At 47.5% G+C, this 20,668-nt stretch overlaps 1 protein-coding gene across 1 annotated transcript; it reads left to right on the forward strand.

The window, feature by feature from the left end:
• Positions 1–12,390: 12,390 nt before the first annotated feature.
• LOC126556644 (inactive rhomboid protein 1-like) lies at positions 12,391–19,381 on the forward strand. The gene is made up of 7 exons (XM_050212032.1): positions 12,391–13,342; positions 13,958–16,910; positions 16,983–17,207; positions 17,556–17,897; positions 17,972–18,226; positions 18,298–18,555; positions 18,627–19,381. Exons 1-7 carry the CDS (start codon positions 12,564–12,566, stop codon positions 19,188–19,190), a joined length of 5,376 nt encoding a protein of 1,791 aa, XP_050067989.1. The 5' UTR covers positions 12,391–12,563; the 3' UTR covers positions 19,191–19,381.
• The last annotated feature ends 1,287 nt before the right edge of the window (positions 19,382–20,668 follow it).

The raw sequence follows: 20,668 nt of genomic DNA on the forward strand, positions 1-20,668 counted from the left end.
AACAAGGCAACACATAACGAAAAAATCTCCATCTCTGAATCATTGTGGCCACATTCCCGGTCAACAACAATAATGCCGGAAAGAGATACAATTATTTTCGATCTGTGTCCCAATTTTTAAAACAATTCAACAATTCCAAGTGTATAAAACAATGCGAAATTACTATAATCTTCATCTACTTTTTCTTGTTTTAACGACCCATAGGTTACGCCGGCCAGCTAATGGCATACTAGGCTTGCTTATACCACGTAGTTCAATAATCAGTCCTCACTCTGGAGGAACGGATGCAATCCGAAGATGGGATTTGCACTCCCGTGTGGAGACTAGTATTACTAAAAAATGAATGTTTTAGACCGATTGTTAAAACATAAGCTTATGCGTTGCACTCATTTACAGTCTTCCGTAAATTAGTTTTCCAAATTGCATACATTTAGGCGGATTAATTTATTTCACTGTATAATTTGTCTCCTCTGTGTTAAGACTGATTCGGAGAGTTATTACAATTCTCAGTGACTATAAATAATAATTGATTTCCAGATTAAAAGAGAATCAATTAAATAGCAAACACTAAAGCAATTAAAAATGCATTTATACGGTCGTAAAGATCGTCCTTTTGCTATGAATCAAAACTTTTCCCTATCTCTATTTCGCGCTTTCTCTGTATCTCTCCACTCAAAATGTCATCAAGCCAAGCCACAACGATATGAACCATTGCTTCCATCAAAGCCATTCTCGTGTGCCACATCTGCACGCACCACCTAATTTTTGGGTGGCAAAGGAGAATGGCAAAAGTTACCAGAAAGCCCTCCCAGCCGGAAGCTTCTGCTTGCCAATTCTACACGCACACACGCAGATACTTTCCCTCCCCGGATGTAACTCGAACCTGAGTAACGTGCGTGTCACATCCTCTGCTATGAAGAAATTGAACGAATGAGGGCTGGAGCTTTGGGTTCGAAAATAAAAAGGAATCGGAAGAAGAAAGGAAGATGACGTCCGGCACTCGTACAGTGTTCGCATCATCAACTTTTGGTACGCGTTGCCGAGACAAATGATGACATTTTCGCAGCCGAAAACGGAGGGAGGGTAGAAAACTTTCTCATAATTCCTGTCTCACGTGTACCGTTTTCGCTTCTTCTTGAAACAATGGTCCCCCTTTCCGTCTCAAACTAGGGGACGAAAACAAAACAGAAAAACGGCGTATCGTTCCGGACGACTTTAGCCCCACCACCCGGAAACCGGAAGTTCCTCCCTGGCGCACTAATGGGTTCGGATGTGGGCAGAGTGATGGCCGTTGGTTCGTTGTTTGATTTATGATGCTAACCCGAGTGCTTCCGGACGGATTAATATCGGGCGCGGTGTTTGAGCGGGCGCTAGTTTTAGCTTCACCGGATGGAAGTTGCGATTAGCGCAAGGAAGTGGCAATTTCTTATGTGAGCGGTTACCGAACGTTGGTTGATGATCATGCCGGAACTCTTAAAGCTAGGCCAAAGTATTTCTCACCAGTGTGAAGCAAGCGCCGCCTTTTTTTCGGGTAATTCATCCTCTGGTTTTTTGGAGGCCTTTTGCAATCACACATTGCGCCGTACCAAAAGTGTCCCAATATTGGCGCAAAAAAGTTGCACAATTAATTAGGCACGGCACATGCTTTTAGGGACGAAATAGTAGTAAAAAAAACACCGAGGACTATTTCACTTCCGGATGCTCATTTACGAACCCATCGAAAATGGCAATGGTGGCTATTAAAAGCCTCCGTTCAAAGCGTCCCGGCCGGACAGGAAACGTTTCTTACGCTCGAAATGCTGTCGTGACGTTGGAAATGAGTTTTTCTGAAGCAACAGCTGCTCACTATGTACGACAGCTTGCGTTCTCATTATTGGACCCGATAGAAGGAAGGCCTCAAAATTAGCACCGAACGTCTTCTCCATCGTGCACATTTGCCGCCTTTGTTGGTCTAATGAAATTTCCACCGACTCACAGGCGCGGCTCGCAATTATCGATATTTACGACGGCCCGATGCTGAATTCAATTAAGTGTCTTTTCTTGTACTCACTCTGGTCTTAGATCTTTTCACTGGCGTAGGTAGCGAGAACATTCTCGCGTACGCGTCACTCCTCATGATTCTACCGGTGTTTTGCTGATCGCGCCCGGCAGGGATTTCAATTACTTATTAAAATAAGCAGCCATATCAGTCAGCACGGTGCAATACCGACCGAACATCGAACCTCGATTGTCGATGATTCACGTGCCTGCCAAAGGGCACCGTGGCCATCTAAAAGGGATGAAATATAACACAATTTTCACCCACCCCGTTCGACCCTGGACGGGCGCTCGAAGCTTACGGGCACACGGTGTCAAAGTACGGTTGTACCCGGCGGGCAACTACCGCACTCATCGAATATCCCATTATAACGGGTGACATTCGATTCCGTGCGCGTGTGGTGGGTGGAAAACGGAATTTTTTTCCCCTATTCCTTTCAATACTGTCGCTTCTTCTAAGCACCCCGAGGGCACGAAAATTCCATCAAAATCGACCAAAGACACTCTGCAGCACACTGCTGCTATCTATTGAGAGTGCCCTGGTCGTGTGTATCCGTGGTAACGAAATTGTCGCCTGCTTTTGTCTGCCGTTTGTAGCGCTATTTGCCACTCGAGTTGGAGGGAACGAATGACGGTGCTGGGAGCGGCATTTTCCGGATGTTGAAATTGAAATCTTGCAGGAAAAATGGGTACTTTATTTTACCACGCCAGTTCTTGCTTAGGAGGAGCAAGTAACCAGCGAAAAACGGAATCGATGTCCAGATGGCAATTCTTGTTAAGGTCACGAAACAAGCTTACTAGAAAAGAAGGAGTCATTTTATTGAACCTTGCTGAATGCATACTTTCTGGAGTAAAATATTAACAAAGCTTTGCGCCTAAAGGTATGCAATTTTTAAAAATTCCCTTGAGCCTTTTTGCCGGCTCCTTATTTTTCAACCCTAACAAGGTTGTCGCTTGGGCCAGCAAAACCACTACTGAAAGTAGATTTCACTCTACCGAAAAGGACACAAAGAACACAAAAGCTAGTTCGATCTATCACCGCAATATAGATACAGTGTCTAACCACGAAAAACGAATGCATCCGGCTTTTTTGGATCCGGCTTTCGAACGCCGTTGCACCGAACTCCCCTAGAGTCTTACGATTTATTCGAGAGGATAGGATCGAGAATTTATTACTAATTTATAGTTTCTATTACAGCCTTATCGGAAAAATAATCATTTTTTCCCGTACAAAATATCGTTTTAAAAATAATTTACCGGACTATCAACTCTCCAGCTGCGCCCTAAAACAGCTCGAAATTGCGTTAAAAAGACACATGCTTGACATCATCATGACCCGACACCGCAATCTCATTTTTCTCCGCAATCTCCCAATAATACTCTTTCAAAACCACTGACTGTGGCAAGTGTTTGCAAGAGCTTTTGTGTGTGAGTGCGTCTGGTGTATGCTGTAACCAATCCTTTTCCGGAGTGCAGCACACAAACGTAAGTCGGCGAGCTTCGTTTCCTACTGCCACAGTGAAATTCGCAATCCCAAGAAAATGTACCCACATCCTGCCACCGCTCCTCGCGTCGTAGTAAAAATCACACCATTTCAAGGCGAATTTAGGAAGTGCGCTCCTGTGACTTCCCGAAGCACTGCACCCTGCTTGACAGCTAGTGCCGGCATCAGCGGAAAACTGCCACTGTCATCCGCAATGCTTTACTTATTTGTCATTTGCCGGCGCGCGCGTACACTCACTGGACCCGTAGCCCGAGTGCCAACTGTGCCGAGAAGCTGAAGCCAGAAACTGCTGATGGCAAACGCTCAGGGCAAACACACTGAAATACTTATTTACCTCACCTTCCCAATCCTGTTCCTTGTTACGCCCAGAATAGCAAATGGGAAGCTTGTACCGAAACCGAATTTTCCGACTGACATCGAACAAGCAAACGAACTTATGCGATCATGGCACGGCAGCCGTACGAACGATCGCACCGCGGTCGCTTCCGCAATATTTTGTAGAATATTATTTCTAACCGATTTTCCCCCAGCGGCAAGAGCGATGCTTTGCTGCAAGTACGACATAAATTCCGTTCTGCTACTAAGGCGGTATTTCCCATCGCTGGGAATCACTATTTGCACTCACACCCGAGAATCGAAGGTGAATTTTTAACACCTTTCTCTTCTTTTTCCCCCCCGAAGACAGCTTCCCCACCGGGCAGGGAAGAGTATGAAACCCGTTTGCCCGAAAGCTCATCTTCGAAATTGACATCCCACGGGTGAAGTTTAGAAAGACAGACACAAGCAAGCAAGCCCCGGAAACAACCGGATGCAACTCACGACGTTCGACATTTCTCGGGGCCCTGCTACGAAAAAGCATTCACATTTCTTTCATTTCAACTTTCAACCCCGAACGCGCAAAACGATCGGAGGGGGAAAATGGTCAACAAATATCAAACCCCCACCCCCCATTGACAATTCAATTTCTTCCGTGTCATAAGCACACGAGAACGATCGGTAGCACAGTCGGTGAAAACGCGGTTGGATTTGAGTTCACGATTTCAATCTTCGTTATGATGAGCTGATGAAATGATGAAATGTGTGCGATGAAAGTGCTAACCCCCCTTTAGTGTGCACCGTTTTGCTGTTAACTTCTTGCTCGGAAACGGGTTAGCGTTTTGCGAACTAGTTTGAACAGGTGGGCAACGGCGGCAAGGGAATTCAATTGCCAGTGGAACAAAATTTCTAGTGTACCTGGAAAATGGAATTCTATTTCGTACAATGAATTGTGCATTAGTTGAATTGTTGTCATTCAATTGCTAGAATATTACTTTTTACGGAGTGGATGAGATTTTGCAGCAAGCTTATTGCTGTAGCAATTTAATTCTCATCACAATATTTTGTTGAGTGGCTTTCTAATACTCCAATAGCAAAAAGGCGATGCTATTACTATGAAGAATGGTTAAATTGTATCGAAAGTAGTTTTTAAAATAGATATTAGGATCATTAGCATCCTTTCTACTGGTTTAAACGATGAGATGATAACGTAATGCCTCTTACACCGGACAATCCACCCAAAGAAGTTAATACTGTTGTTAAATAAGGACTAAGCTAGTCCTAACACAGGTTAGATGATGAAACAATGAATCTTTCAGAAAGGTGATGATCAATGTGTTGAAAAGCTCTTCAGCTGCCTAAGAGCCACCGAGGGATTTTTTTTAAGATCGAGGGATAGAATAAGAATAAGGCCGACAATTTTTGAAATATTTTTGAAGTTATTCTTCATCTGCTGCGTGAGTGATAAACAATTGATGATAAAGCTTGAGCAAATGTTCGAATTGTTACCTTCCAGAAAACTATGAATATTTCGTCCTATTGTTGCGTCTTTAACCAATTGCTAAAAAATCTATTTCTGATTCTGGATACTAAAAGTTACAATTACCATTGCATTTTATGCCTCGATGAATGTAATGGCATTGTGTCTTTAACTAGTTCGTAAAACTTATAACATCTAAAATTTCCTCTCACAACTCATACTATGTTTCCGAGAAGAGCCCTTTCAAAGATAAGTCTTTCGGAAAGCCATCGCTTTGTCTTCGTCGCGTTGCATTGTGTGACTCATTGTGGCCTTACAGTTAAGTGTTCGATTAACTCATCACGCATGCAAAAATTGGAACCACAAAGATGTTGCAACCTACGTTTTTGTTATTTTTTCCCAGTCCTGACCGAGTCCTGTTGGAATTTCAAGACATTTTCTTACAAATAAAGCAGTTTCTTAAATGCTGAGGAATCGTTTGTTAAAAGTATTATCCTGCAGTTTAAGTTCTTGGACAGAAGCTTGTAAGCGATATCTAAGCCGATCTTGGATTAGGTAGGTAATAACAACAGGTAAAGCAGGGCATTATTGAAATGCTGTACCAGAGTTTTTCTAAGGAATCCAAAAACTTTCAACACATGTAGGACAACTATAAGAACAGACAGTATGTCTACGTCTACAACGCGAGCTTATTACTCAATAGACATTGGGCTAGACTTTCCAAATTCCAATTCCTAGATCGCTATATCCGTGTTGTATTAACTTATTTTTACAATTGAATATGAAAATAAGTTAATACAACACGTGTTGTATTAACTATTGTCAAATAAATGCAAGCAGCGCTAGACATTCAAATTATCCCCCACCAAAAAAAAGTGTAAAGCACATAATCCACCTTCCTTTACTTAAGAAAGAAACACTTTCATTAGTCCTGTACCAAACGCGCTCCAGCGCTTGTTTAAATACATCTTCTCCATCAATTCATTCGAGGCTTAATCTGCGTGCAGCACGACGAACAACTCTGCATCCGCCGACCCTCGGCATCGAGAGCAGAGCGTGGAGCTTGAAACTTGAAAAATATCCCGCCCCCGATCCTAATCCTTCGCCTACCAGCGTAACAACGATGGCAACAGCAGGGCAACAAGCGTCACTTGTGTTCATGAAGAACTTGCCCATCCTTCTATCGCGCTCGGTCGCTAGCAGTGCGAGTACGCCGGACGAAAAGACGCCGAAAGATGATAATCTCCTCTCTTTAGCACTTCACGGCGCAACTTTACCAAGCAGTACTGCTGTCCGGTGTGCTCGGAGCCTTGCGAAGCTGTTGCTGTTGCGTCTCTCGAAGCTGCAAGAGTAAACCGTTGCACCAGGTGGGGAGGGAGGATAACATTAAGTTTCCTCATTTAACCCATTCATGGCCTTGGACGAAGCCATTGATAAATATTTATGTACATCGCTTGTTGTGTGAACAACACCGAAAGCCGAACCGCTTTACGGATCCTCTCGACAAACGCACCAAAGCACGCGTGCAAAGGACCGTTGGCACGGTTGAAGCTTCAAGTGTAAAAAAGGGTTGAGACCAGATTCTGGACGATTCAAGAGATTCCGTAATCCTCATTTGCCGCCACGATAATGCACCGTAATCCCATCGAAGCCGGTTTAAATTGATAAAATACGAGTCCGAGCAGCAGGTTCAGCGTGTAAACGGCCAATGTTCGCAAAGTTGTTTTTCGCCAATTTCGGCCAAACCTGCTAACCAGTTGCTAATGATTATAAATTTGGCCAACTGCACATCGTTGCCCTTCATATTTGCAAGCTTTCCGCTCTGTTTAGACGACCGCCAGCTTCAGCTAGCTACTAACAGTGCTCCGCGCTGAGCCCGGTCATTGACATCCACCATCGACTCGAACACCACGACACCATCAGGGTCGGATCGGCAAAGTTTGGATGTTGTTATAAAGTTTAAACCCACCAAAACGCCCGTACCCGTGCAACCGCATCGCGTGCAACGGTTGTCAGGGCTGGTAATTAAAGCCAGCGCAACGTAATACTATTACAATCGTTCTGTTAGCTTCAATCGACCGGGACACTCACTATTTCGGGGAGCCAGATCTTCTAGCAAAGTTTTTTGTCACCAGCAGCGAGCACCTTCAGCAACCCAAACTCCTATTCTACCCCGTATCGGGTGAAAGTTTCTTTAGGAAATCTTTCGTTTCGCCAGCGAGTTTTGTTCGAAAACTGAAATTTCATGACCCTGCTTCCCTGCCTTCTTTTTATTCTCTCTCTCTCTCTCTCTCTCTCTCTCTCTCGGCAAAGGATTGATATCGTTATTATTATTATCACTATTATACGACCATCTCTCGCTGATCGGTGGTACGTACGGCACTCGAAACTATTAGCCCGAGTACCGAGTTGGTAATATCTCCGATGTCGTCTGTGCTGTGCTTGAAACTTTCGCCCCATCCGATTGATGCTGGAATGGGGGAAGTCTGTGGATTGCGTGTTGAAAGCGGAAAACAAAACCATACACCAGCCAGCCAGCCAGCCAATGACAGCTGCATCGAACTCGGATTCCATTAGATGTCACCCGGCTGACCTGTTCCTTTATCATCAACGCGCTGTTCCGTTTCTAGCCGGCAGCTCGCTAAGCCCACCGGAACCCCTGAGCTGGAGTGGCCAAAGAGTCGTCCACCATCGTGAAACTATCGTGGTAATGTGCGCAGAAAGTTACGGTTTTCCAACTTTTCCGATTTGATTTACACTTGGCAAAGGTTATTATTGCTAAAGTTTCGCGTTTCCTATATTGCTCTGTTCGTGGTGGCAGATTGGTTTCGTTTAACGGTTGCTAGTGTATCGGATAAAAGTCGCACCGTAAAATACACAAGCTGACGTATGCGAAACAATCCATTTTATTGTATTATTGCCCTATTTGAAATATACATAAAATATTTAAAAATACATAAACAACTATTGAGTCTTGAGTTTGAAATATGAACACAAATTTAAAATCATTCCAAAAACTTTATTGCTTTAACAAACAATTACCAAATAAATTTGCCTCCAATTTTAATAATATAAACACTCAAAAACGCCATCTTTAGTGCATCAAACGGAAGCAGAACTTGTATTTTTGTTTGGCAAACTTTTACTTAAGCTTATTTTCTTTCATGAAAGAAAGCACCTTTCCAGAATCCTCCTTAAAGCTCTACCAAAGTATCTCCGATTCTCAACCTGAAAGCCCAAGAGCATGTAAACAAACAGCTGTCAAACATTTCCACAGCAAGCTACAACGACTAGGCGTCTCCATCGACCTACAGTCCTGTCAACGTTCAGTTCAGTGGACTAGAAAAACAATCTGGAAAGCTTGCTTGGTAAGCTTTTCATTTGATATCTTCTCTTTCTCTTTCTCCTCCAACCCCTTCCTCCACCCTCCACTTCCTCCATTCCCTTCCATGTGGTTCATGAGATGAGAATCATTTGAAAACAATCCACACCCAGCCCCATCTGCACCGCAGCAACATGCCACACCAATACAGACGCACGCGAAGCTTTTCGTATGAAAAGGGAGAGTTGAGTTGTGCCTCTGCTGCTCGTAGTGGTGGTGGTGGTGGCCTGTCAGTGTTTGCGTTTCGCAGGTGGCGTAGTGTTACTTTGACAATGGCGAATTTATAGGCCAAAGCGCAAATCACTGTTACTAGGGGATGAAGCACTCGAGTGTGTTTATGTATGTGTGTGTGTGTGTGTGCGTGTGGTTGAAAACACACCTTTCCTGTGGTTAAAACACACACACGTGCACGCACACACAGAGCGCCGTCACCGTACAGATGGTTTTGTTTTTGTTCGAACACATACACTTCCGAACGATATAAAGTAACAGGAAAATTATTTAAAATTGTTTAAATTTAAATAAATATATGTTTTACTTTGCCTTTAAATTACACACGCAAATTATACAATAAAATAATTGTGTCGTTATCAATACAAATCATCAAAGCCTTCCTTCTTGCCAATGGTTTTCGTGGAAAAACTTTCTTTTTTCCCATCCAATTCCACCATACTGCCTGAATATAGCAGGTACACACCAACACCGTAAAGCATTACTTGTCCACAAGCGAACGAGAAAAACACAACGTCGAAAGGGTGTGCGTTTGTTTGTGTGCGTGCGATAGAGACAGAGCACGTATTACGCGCATTCCCAACGGCGCACACCATTTTGAACCATCGGGCATGAAACCCGGCAGCGGAACAAGGACCGTTCCACCGTTTGAAGTACTAAAGCACTTCGCTGTGTGCGTGTCTGTGTGAACCAGTGAAGTGTTTCCCCATGTCGAACGGGGCAAAGGAAAAATCAAGTGACGTTGAAGGCTTTGCAGTCGGAATAGCGCCACGGGTGAACAGGGAGCCAAAAAATTTCCCTCAAATCGCGCCCCGGAAAAGTCGTCAAGAAAAAGACCCGTAACCCGAAATTCGTCATCTGTTTTGTTATCCCCGATTGTTGTTGTGCTATTGTTTGCTGTTTGAAAGAATTTTCCAACCAAGTTCCGTGTGGGTCCGTTTAGTGCAGTGGAAAAAAAGCAGAGCATTGGCGCTTACACGTACACGCCACCCCGAGGAAGTGAAATCTGTGACCTAGGGGTTGGCGATTTTCCCTGTGAAAGTGTTGTGTATTCGTGTACGGTGTTCACGGTCAAAACAATCGCACAATGAGAGTGGCACACCCGAGATTGCGGATTTCGCCATGGTGCCAGCACTAATCAGCACAGCCAAATCTTCCATCGTTCCGTTCTAAAACGTCACCAAATCTCTTCACCCTGTTTCTTCAAAGTGAGCGGGGAGGGAGCGGCGAGATTGGGTTGATGAGGAAGTGGTGAAAGGGAGACCTGATTTCCACCCATCATCCAGACGCAAAAATACGGGGTGGAAAAAAGTGGTGTTCACTGGTTTAGGGCGATTTTCTTTCCGGAAGCTTTCGTGTCGCTACTTCACCGCCTCCTACCCCTCATCCCTCACGATTCCCCCATTGTGAAAATCTTCCTTTCAAACGCCTGCTTTGATAGCCCCTTTTTCGCTAGGGCGGTAGCGCAAGCATTCGCCGTGAAGAATAAGGTCATCAGCATTGGATCGATTCTAATCATCAAATTGCAAATGCCTTCGGGTCCGGGATTTCCCGTTCGCCATGCTAGAATTTGCCAATTATTCAATAGAAGATTTGCGACCGATCGGTATTGTTTTAAGTAACAGTCTCCAGTAACCTTCCCCACTTCCTATTCTCCCCTTTTTTGCCCATATGCGTCAAGTGCACAGGCCACACGCAGTGGAAGTAATTTAGCAGTAACGTGCTGTGGAGAGTGTGTGAGAATGCGAGATATAGGAGCAAAAAAGAAAGCACCACTACAAAAATAAACAAGCAGCAACAACAACAGCAACAATAGCAGCAGCAGTAATTGTGCAAAAGCATCAGTCGTCCACCCCATGCTCGTCGTCACCATCCAAGTTTTTCGAAGCTGACGTACTTCCAGTACTGAATAAAGGATTAATCAAGTGTCTCTGTGTGTGTGTGTGTGTCTGTATGTGTGTTTGCTGTGTTCATGTGTGTCACGTGCAAGGTCTCTCTAAGCTAGTGGTCGTGTACACACAGGAATGCAGCTGTGTGTGAAGAAGTGCTGACGAGCAGGTTGGAACGCAGCGTGTGTGTATGTGTGTAAAATCAGTCGGTCATCATTTGGGGATGAAAACCTCCCGCGACCAGAAACGAAGCATACACACACACACACACAACACACCAACAACCAAAATAGAGATGAAGAACAAAAACACACAACAGCCAGCACAGGGATATATGTGTATGTGGTGTAATTTAGTGTTGCCAATCAGGGTTGTTGCAGGTGTGTGAGCTGCCCAACATCCTTTCCACACATAGGGTGAGACATGAGTGTACGCCCGCATTATTCGTTGCCGCATTCAAAAACCGTTACCCTACCGAAATGAAGTCGTAAAAGAATTAATTTTCGACGAAAAAAAAATACAGCAACAACTCCACACGGTCCGTTTATTACCGTCGACGTCATGCTGCTGTGAAGTTGGTGGGGACGATCCAGGTTGACCACCGAAAGGGACTACTTTGATGTTTACTCAAGCAGCGTTTTCTTTGTGCAACCGAAGCAATCATCGAAGAGGACGTTTAGGAGCGCTCTCTTTCTCACTCTTTGTGTTAATCCACCAAGTTAAATGGTGCGTTGTGTGATCCACCGTCAGTGGCAGACTGAAGGATATTTTTATCCATCCGGAACCGTAGCCGTGCTGGACTTTACGATAGGATGAATTATCCGTTCGGAGAGTTGGCGGCTTACGGTGCATGGATAATGGTCCTCGCAAGTGCTATTCGCGTTCGCTGGAAATGATTCCTTCTTGTGACGGAGTTTGTTTCTATCATTTAAAGCAGATACTAGTGTAGTGTGTGGTTTGAAGCATAATTTCAGTGTTTACCTGTGTGTGTATGTCTGTCTAGAGTGGTTCAAGATGTGGTGCATACCACATTTTATGGGGCGATAGCGAGGCAACATCGACGGCTTCACTCCCAGTTGACACGAAAGGCGTCGTCGTCGTCGCTCCACCGACAACACGTCAACAAGGTGTCATATTGACGACGGCAGCACCGGATAGTGCACCCTCGTACAACGGTAGAGTGTCGGATACATCAAAGCAGCCGCCGATTATTAGCAACCCCTTGCTTGTGATGCTAGCAGAGTAGTGGTATTGGTGGATTGATTTTCTCTGTGGACGCGCTTCACTTCCACAGAGCGCCTTATTCCTTTCGGTGGGGATTACAAAAAAAAAAACACCCAACTTTAAGTAAGGGTTGCAAACAAAGGCACAACCCTACACCTGGGAGGACTGAAAGGCAAGCAGCGAGCTTAGACAAACATAAAACACCCTCAACCGTGAATTGGCACGCGAAACACACAAGGCAGGTCCGCTCGCGCCATTACAACCTCGCAGACAAAGCAGGACGGAACGTCGAACCATTCGCTAAGCAGCCAACCAAGCCCCAACCAGCTAAAAAAAAGCCTTCAAGGTGGAAGGATTCGCACGGGAGCGAAACGCACTACAATGCCACAGCGAAAGACGGCGGCGGAAAGACCGAGTGCGGCGAGACGTACGACGCCCCTATAGCGGGACCCGGTGGACGCCGGGCAAGTGAACACCTCCACCAGCGGGACGTCCTACCCGATGGAGGACGGTGCAGAGTACGGCCATGCCGGCATCCAACATCACATGCCCTCTTCCTCCTCGTCCTCCTCTCATCCGCAACTATCCAAAGAGCTGACGCACCATCACAACCAATCCCAACAGCAATCGCACCATCGTAACCATGCACACCAATCGCAGCAGTCCCATCATGTGAAGCTCCTGCAACAGCAACAACAACAACAACAACAACAGCACCAATCCCAACCTTCGCAACAACATCACCTATCGAACGTTCCGGCATGGTACGCGGGATCCTCCGGTGGAACGCTTCGTTCGGCAAGTTCTGGCCGGCGGGCATCGTACGGCCACAGTCAGTACGGTTCGCAGCAGCAACAGCAACAACAGCAACAACCACCCCTAACACTACCCCCCTCGGCCGTCAATTATCACGAAATGGCCGACACGATTTCGATCGGCAGTGGACATTCGGCCCATCGCAGCTACATCGAACAACACCCAATACAGTCGCAAGCACAGCAGCAGCAGCAACAACAACAACAGCAGCAGCAACATCTTCGAGGAGGAGTTGCCGGTGGGTTGCTGATAGACCGACACGGTACCACCGGCACGGACCGGTTCGGTGCGTTAGATGATCCGCTCAGCACTAGCTGCCTGCAGCCTCCGTCGCCGGCGCCGAGTAATGACCACTACGTGATGGGACTGCCAGCGCCGGGTCCAGCACCGGTCAGCCATCACTACACCGACAGCCGACATTATGGCACGATTCAGCGACGGACAGCGAGCCCCTCGAACATCAGGTAAAGTAATGGCATACGTTTTTCACGTGTGATTGTTGGGTTCTTCCTCTTCTTGGCTTAACGACCTACTACTAGGTCATGCCGGCCATCGAATGGCTTACTAGACTTGCTGATACCATGTAGTTGGAGCTAATCAGTACTCACTATGGGGCAACGCCCCGGATGGGATTTGAACTCCGGTCCTGCCATTTGAAGACCGGTGGCATTGTCGGTTATTGGAATTAATTGCCCCCCGAAACTAGAATCGATTGATGTAGCGTCCGAGAGCAGTATCAGCTATTAAGTACATTTCCGTGCCGGATTAGCATCCTTTATTCAAGCCACCAGGTACTAACTTGAGCGGAAACTAAGTGTCCAAGAATAGCAAAAGCTCGCATCTTCCTCGCTCTCTTGAGAAAACTGAACTGAACAGAAATAACTGAAGCTTAGAATTTCGACCATACCGACGCCTTATGATTAGTATGCTTCATTTGGGTTCACTACTCTCGTGGCACTCAGCACAGTTAGAAGGCAGCTCATTAAATTAAGAACCCCCAACCTTCCTCACGTAACCCCTTGCCGCTAGCGCACCAACAACTAATGCAATTTGGCTTTCGTGTTCCCATTTCTTTGCAGATACCGGCACAGCTTGACGGAGAACTATCGGGACATTTCGCCGCAGTGCGACCGGTACATACCGCCGCCGGCACACTTTCTCGGTGCCGACACCTACGGCTACCTCGGCTCGAACGTGCACACACCGATCAAGCGTTACGTGCCGACACCGCCACCCCAGGAACCACCCTATCCACCGTTGGGTGGTGCCGGTTCTACCAACGCAAAGACCCAAGCACTCATGAGTGCTCTGCTGGGGCATCAGGGACAGCAGCGGGCCGGCCATTCTTCGTCACATGCCCACCATCCGCATCAGTACGCGTACGCCACCAGTACACTTCCGTACGGTTTTCGTGTCAAGAGTGGAGGTGGTTCGGGCGGTGGTGCTAGTGGTGGTGGGAACGGTACGAATGTTACTGTCCCAGCCGATCCCACCACCATATCGCCCCCGAAGGGTTTCGAAACACCCGACCACCTTTACGGTAGCATCAGCAACAGCACCACAGGCAACATTGCCGCCAGCAGTAGCAGCAGCATCAATACACCGCCAGCCCGTGTTCGACCTCCCAAGTGCCCGTCGTCTTCCCTCGGTAGTGGGCCATCGCACAATACTTCCACCCTGCCCCACGCTACGTCCGCCAGTGGGCATGTGTCGCGAAGCAGCAGTCGCCATTCGACGCAAGGTTCGTCCAGTACGAATGGTACAGGTAACGGTATGAGTAGCAGCAGCACCACTAACAGCTACCGAATGTCCCGGACGTCGAGCGCAGAATTTTTGGAACAGCCACGGGGTAGCTATCGCGTATCGACACCAGTGAGCGTGATGAGTGAACCGAACGGTGGATCTTCTGGTGGTAGTGCGTCTTGTCTGCACTGTAACACACTCCGGCGGACGACCGGTGTACATCAGACAACGCAAACGACCGGACCGATTAGTCCGCAACCGATTGGACCATCCGATGCGAACAGCTGTCATTCGGTGCCGGCCAGTCCCGCTTCACTCACCTCACCGCAACAGCTGGCGGGCGCTAGTATGACATTGGTATCGGTAGGGCCGGGCTCAGCTTCACCTCATCCACAGCAACAGCAGCACCATCTGACGACGTCTCAGTACAGCCAGGCACAGCAAAACCAACCCCCGTCCTCTTCACTGCACATTCCATCAGTTCAAGGCATTGCAACAGCACAATCACAGCACTCGCAAACGTACGATAATCTGAACGAAGGCACTGGAACACTGGACCGCGACACTGGCGCCACGATTCCCCGGAATGCTAGCAAACATCAGTTTGTACAGTCGAATCGAGTCGAGACGCCCTCGATGGAGAATCTGCTCAGTGCCAGCAGTAGTCGATCGTTGTTGCTCCAACAGCAACAGCAGCAATACACATCCCAAGCGGGTCCATCTCCGTGTCAGCAACAGCAACAACCGACAAGTGCGACGCCCACCCTGGTCCCGCTAGCACAACCGCCATCCACAGCACAACAATCAATACCACCGCAACAACCGCAACTGACCAGTCCACAGCAACAGAACGTCCCAGCAGAGCAGCTTCAGCCCCAGCCGCAGCAAGTACAACCGTCGCCCTCACCACAGCAGATAATGCCACAACCACCGATCATAATGCCCGCCCAGCAAGTGATATCCTCACCCGCCATCGTACCCTACGCCATGCCGGCACACGCCCTCCAGGCGCACGGAGGATCGCTGAACGATTCGCCGGCTTCTACGCTCCAGCGCAGCAGTAACGCTCAGCTGCTCCGCATTCCTCAGTCGAACCTATCCTGCAAACAGCGCGTCAAGGAATACTTGCGACGCGAAACGGCCAAATTCTTCGGCGTACCGATCCAGGACGAGGAGTACGAGCGTACGAAATGGGATGATCGGCAGCGTCGCTTCGCCTGCCGGCGGTTTGGCTCATTGCGTGAGGATTACGATCGTGATGGACATGCGATGCACGGTAATGTGCCGGGTATGCATCATCCGCACCATTACCATGCCAACGAACATCACCATCATGGACACCATGGTCCAAACCATGGTCATCAAGCCGCATCTCTAGCACCCTCCGACCGACCCGACATTCTTCCGGCACAAAGTCAGGACGAGCGGGAAACGGAACTGAGTAGACGGCAGCGTGCCAACCCACACTACGCCTCTGCCCAGGATCAGCAGGGTGATGTGTATCTGATACGCGCCGAACGCAAACCATCCGTACCGGCCGTTATCTGCAGTGGACTTAACTTCATCGTGCAAAGCATCACCCGAAGGCGACTCCGGACGCACAAACAGTGGTCGCGAAGTTTTGCACCGGCACACGTGGAGCTTACCGGGTTGGATGGAGCGGATGGTTCGGAGGTACACTGTGATGGGCTCGCTCCGATACAGGACGGTGAAGCGTTTTTCGATACACCGACGGCGGTGGGTCCGGTCGGAATTGGACAGCAAGACCGCATCCAGCAGGGTGGACTGATGGCGCATGACAACTCCCGGCAGTTGTTCGTATCGGATGGAGATCGTGCGACGGGCAGTGGGATAATAAATGGTTGGAGAACCAAGTCAGCGGAACTGCATCACCAGCAGCAGCAGCAGCAACAACAGCAACAACAACAGCAGCAAGCTGTCCAGGCAGGAGGTCAGCAAGGACAGGCGGCGGTCCTGGTGCAACAACAAAACCAAGATCAAGGAGGACAGCCAGCCAGCAGTGGCATCTATGGACAACGAATCTCATCCCACATCTTAGACGGTGTGTTGGACAACTCGCTGCGACCGGTCCGCAATCGGGTCAAATTGTTACGACCCAATCTGCTCGACGAACGGTACGACTACCGGCCCTTCTTTACCTACTGGATCAACACGGTGCAGATCGTGGTGATGATCCTATCGCTCATCTGCTACGGTTTCGGACCGATCGGTTTGGGCATGGAGTACCGCTCGGCACAGGTTCTCGTGACAAGTTTAAGCTTGCAACAGGTACCACACTCACACACACCGAAAGGTTAGTCAAAGGGCTTTATCACTAAAAAGCATCATTTCCACTTCCAGGTACATCATCAAGAACCGCGAAACATTTGGATCGGTTTGCGCAGTGCTGACCTGATACATCTAGGCGCCAAGTACGGTGCCTGTATGAGACGCGATACAAAGATTCTGGACGTGGTGTCCCGGACGCGTAAGCACGAGCGGGAAACGGCTTGCTGCATACGGAACGACGATTCTGGCTGTGTACAGAGCTCTCAAGCGGACTGCTCCATTCGTGGTTGGCCATCGGTAATAATCTCGCAAACAATTCTGTTTACAAATGTCAGATTTCTAGTAGTTTTGGCAGATTCGAGATTCGGAAGATTCGAATCGGATTGGATCCTAATTGAATTTTTCGATCCGATTTGGATTCTATAAGGATTCGATTTGGACGCCTGGTGGTTGACGGAACACCGATTCGGATTCGGATTCTGAGATTTGAATCGTTGTAAGGATTGGGATTCGCTTTTCCCAACACTAATTTCTACAATTCTCTCTCTCTCTCTCTCTCTCTCTCTCTCACTCACTCTCACTCTCACTCTCTCTCTCACTCACTCACTCACTCACTCTAACTCTCTCTATTCCACTCAATTCCAGAAAACGATCGCAACATGGAAAAAATGGTCTCCCGGTGAATCGGGACCCGGAGGACGCATCTCGGGCAGTGTTTGTGGGCTCGATCCAAAGTACTGCGATGCACCGGCTTCCATTGCACCGCACGAGTGGCCGGACGACATCACCAAGTGGCCTATCTGTCGGAAGAACAACCAGCTATCGCAGCGGTTCCGCTTCAAGGACCACACAGCCGAACATATGGTGTGCGAGGTGATTGGCCATCCGTGCTGCATCGGTGTGTACGGCGAGTGTCGCATCACGACCAGAGAATACTGTGATTTCGTTCACGGGTACTTTCACGAGGAGGCATCCCTATGTTCGCAGGTTGGTGGTGTTGCGCTTCCGGTTGAAGCTTCGGAACACGTGCACTTCACTTATTCCTATTCCGTATTTTACAGGTCTCGTGCTTGAACGATGTTTGTGGCATGTTTCACTTCATTGCCATTGACTATCCGGACCAGTTCTATCGGCTCTTTACGTCGCTGCTACTGCACGCCGGTCTCATCCATCTGATCATTAGCGTTGCCTTCCAGCATCTGCTGCTGGCCGACCTGGAACGTCTGATAGGACCGATGCGGACGGCCATCCTGTACATTGGATCGGGCATTGCGGGCAATCTGACGAGTGCGATCTTTGTGCCGTATAAGGCGGAGGTAACCGTCTCCCTCCACTCACTCACACGTCAAGGACTCTAATGCAAAATGTTGCTGTTTTATTCGTTCAGGTGGGACCTCTGCCGTCGATTGCGGGCGTGCTGGCGTCACTGATGCTACAGCTCGTACTGTGCCATTGGAAGAGCTTGAAGAAACCACACATAGCTATGATCAAATTGCTTATCCTCGGCTGCACCCTGTTCGGGCTGGGGACACTGCCACTGCAGCAGAACTTTACCGGGCTGATTGCGGGCCTGCTGACCGGTATAGCACTCACGCTAGCATTTGTACCATTTGTGAACGTAACGAAACATAGCCGTAAGAGTAAGGTAAGTGTCAAGCATGGGATGAAGACTGCCTTGTTCCGAGGAGTTCTGAAGGCTCGTTTCTCTTTTTTCAGATCAACCTCATCTGGACGTGTGTGACGCTGCAGTTCGTTCTGTACGCCATCATGTTCATCATATTTTACGCCTTCCCGACGCTGTTCGAGTCGCTTAACTTCATCGACGGCAATCAGCTGATGGATCCGAATGCCGGCCATGGCTATCACGACCATTACAGCTTGTATGATGGCTACAACAACTACAATCCACTCGGCGGTTCAGGAGGCCACTCGGGGACCGGTAGTGGTAGTGCTGGTGGACATAACCACGGACATGGGTCTGGTGGTGGTAGTGGTGGAAGCGGCGGCATCAGCAATGGAGGAAATGGAGGCGCTGGAACTGGTGGTGGAAATCACATTATCGGCACGTACAACAACAATTACAAATCTTCCGGTGGCAACGTAATGCACAATCATCACGACTACACGGGCGGTGGCAATGTTATGCCCGGTGGGCCAAATCGGAACGGGCTCGGTGGGGGTCGCAGTTCGACCGGTAATAATCTACTGAAGACGATTAGTCTGTGCGAAAAGGGGCAGTGCGTACTGAGACAGCCGCGCCAGGCGGACACGAATGCATGACGGCGATGTTTTCTGCTATTCACCGCACTCGAGCTATGCTTCGTCCTGTTTGTCCTGCTCGTGCTGTATGATGTGGACGACTTTCAGATTGTGTATCAGTTCGTACTGCATTGATTTTGCAATCGTTAGCTAAACGTTAGACGTACAGGACATTGTATCCCAGTAACTCATTGTGATCCAGACATGTTATCGTGTGAGAGAAAGTGGGAGAATTTCCAATTCCCGGTGTAGCAAAAGTGAGTTCTTTTTGTTCCAAAAAGACACTCACCCAAAAACCCACATTGTTATTAATCGCAATTGTGCAATTTCACAGCGACAAAAGTTCAACCGTCGTTCCCACGTGTTCCGATGGAAATCGACGGCACGACAAAATGGGGGAACGATCGAAAACGGTGTGCAATTTAAATACGAATTAAGCGGAATTGTGTGAATCATGACCAAGGCAAAACCCTTCAAACCAGAGCTAAAGACCGAATAACCCATACCCTCATACAATCAATCAATACCACCCGTCTTCATCTTATCATTCTTATCCATTGCGTAGTATCAATTATCACTATTATCATACATCGTGTACGCACCATCGTATCACTACCATTAACCAACTCATCATGAATACACTTTAAGTAAATCAGCGCAGCGTAGCTAAAATCAAAACAAGGGTAAAACACACACACACACACAAACCACACACTCATCCTTATGCTAGGCATCTTCCTGAAGCTCGGGCTCCCGTTTCTATGCTTGGCAGGAGGGAAGGCTAGCTACGTTTAGATTTTGTACATCTCCCCCAAAACGAGTGTTGTTAGGAGTTTGCTCGCGATGTGTCCTCTCTGAAAGGCGCATCTCAAAGGAAAAGCTTTAGTTTACATTACTCTGTTTTGAGTCTTAGGTTTAGTCTTGTTACGTGCAAATCGATTTCATCATCTAGTCTTCACAATCATCGAATCACCAAATGTGTTTTGAAAACTTTTCATTGTTAAATGATCTTTGCGTTATAATGCATATCCTTCTTACTTCACCAAACCCCTCACTACACACATCTATCTTGGGCTCCGTTGAGAGAAGAAGCACAGCGACAGAAGACGGTGATGTTCGTGTGGCAAAATTCTTAGATGAGAGAGAGAGAAAGAACAAGAAGATTCAAAACAAAAAAAGATAAATTGTAGCATTTATTAAGGAAGAATAACATGCAGAATAACGAATATGTACACACGCACACATACACGCAATTATGTGGTGTCGGATAAATTATTTAGCTCCCAAGTGCACGGGAAGAACTTGCACGGAAAAGGAGTCAAGTGCTGCTGGCAAGGACGAGTTTTTGAATGAAGCTATAAGGTGGAAAAGAAATCCGTAAACTAGTAATAACACATTAGAAACATTATCTAACAGAGGAGTAAAATGCAGGAAGGGAGACAGGAAGCAGGAGGATAGAAAAAGAAATACAAAAAAATGAGCTAAACACATAAGAAAAC

Source organism: Anopheles maculipalpis, chromosome 2RL, assembly GCF_943734695.1.
Source record: "Anopheles maculipalpis chromosome 2RL, idAnoMacuDA_375_x, whole genome shotgun sequence".
Classification (NCBI taxonomy): domain Eukaryota; kingdom Metazoa; phylum Arthropoda; class Insecta; order Diptera; family Culicidae; genus Anopheles; species Anopheles maculipalpis.

Coding starts and splice junctions, on each gene's coding strand:
- LOC126556644 (XM_050212032.1), top strand. CDS start 12,564: ATGGAGGACGGTGCAGAGTACGGCCATGCCGGCATCCAACATCACATG. Junction 13,343..13,957: donor GCGAGCCCCTCGAACATCAG/GTAAAGTAATGG, acceptor ATTTCTTTGCAG/ATACCGGCACAGCTTGACGG. Junction 18,556..18,626: donor AACATAGCCGTAAGAGTAAG/GTAAGTGTCAAG, acceptor CTCTTTTTTCAG/ATCAACCTCATCTGGACGTG.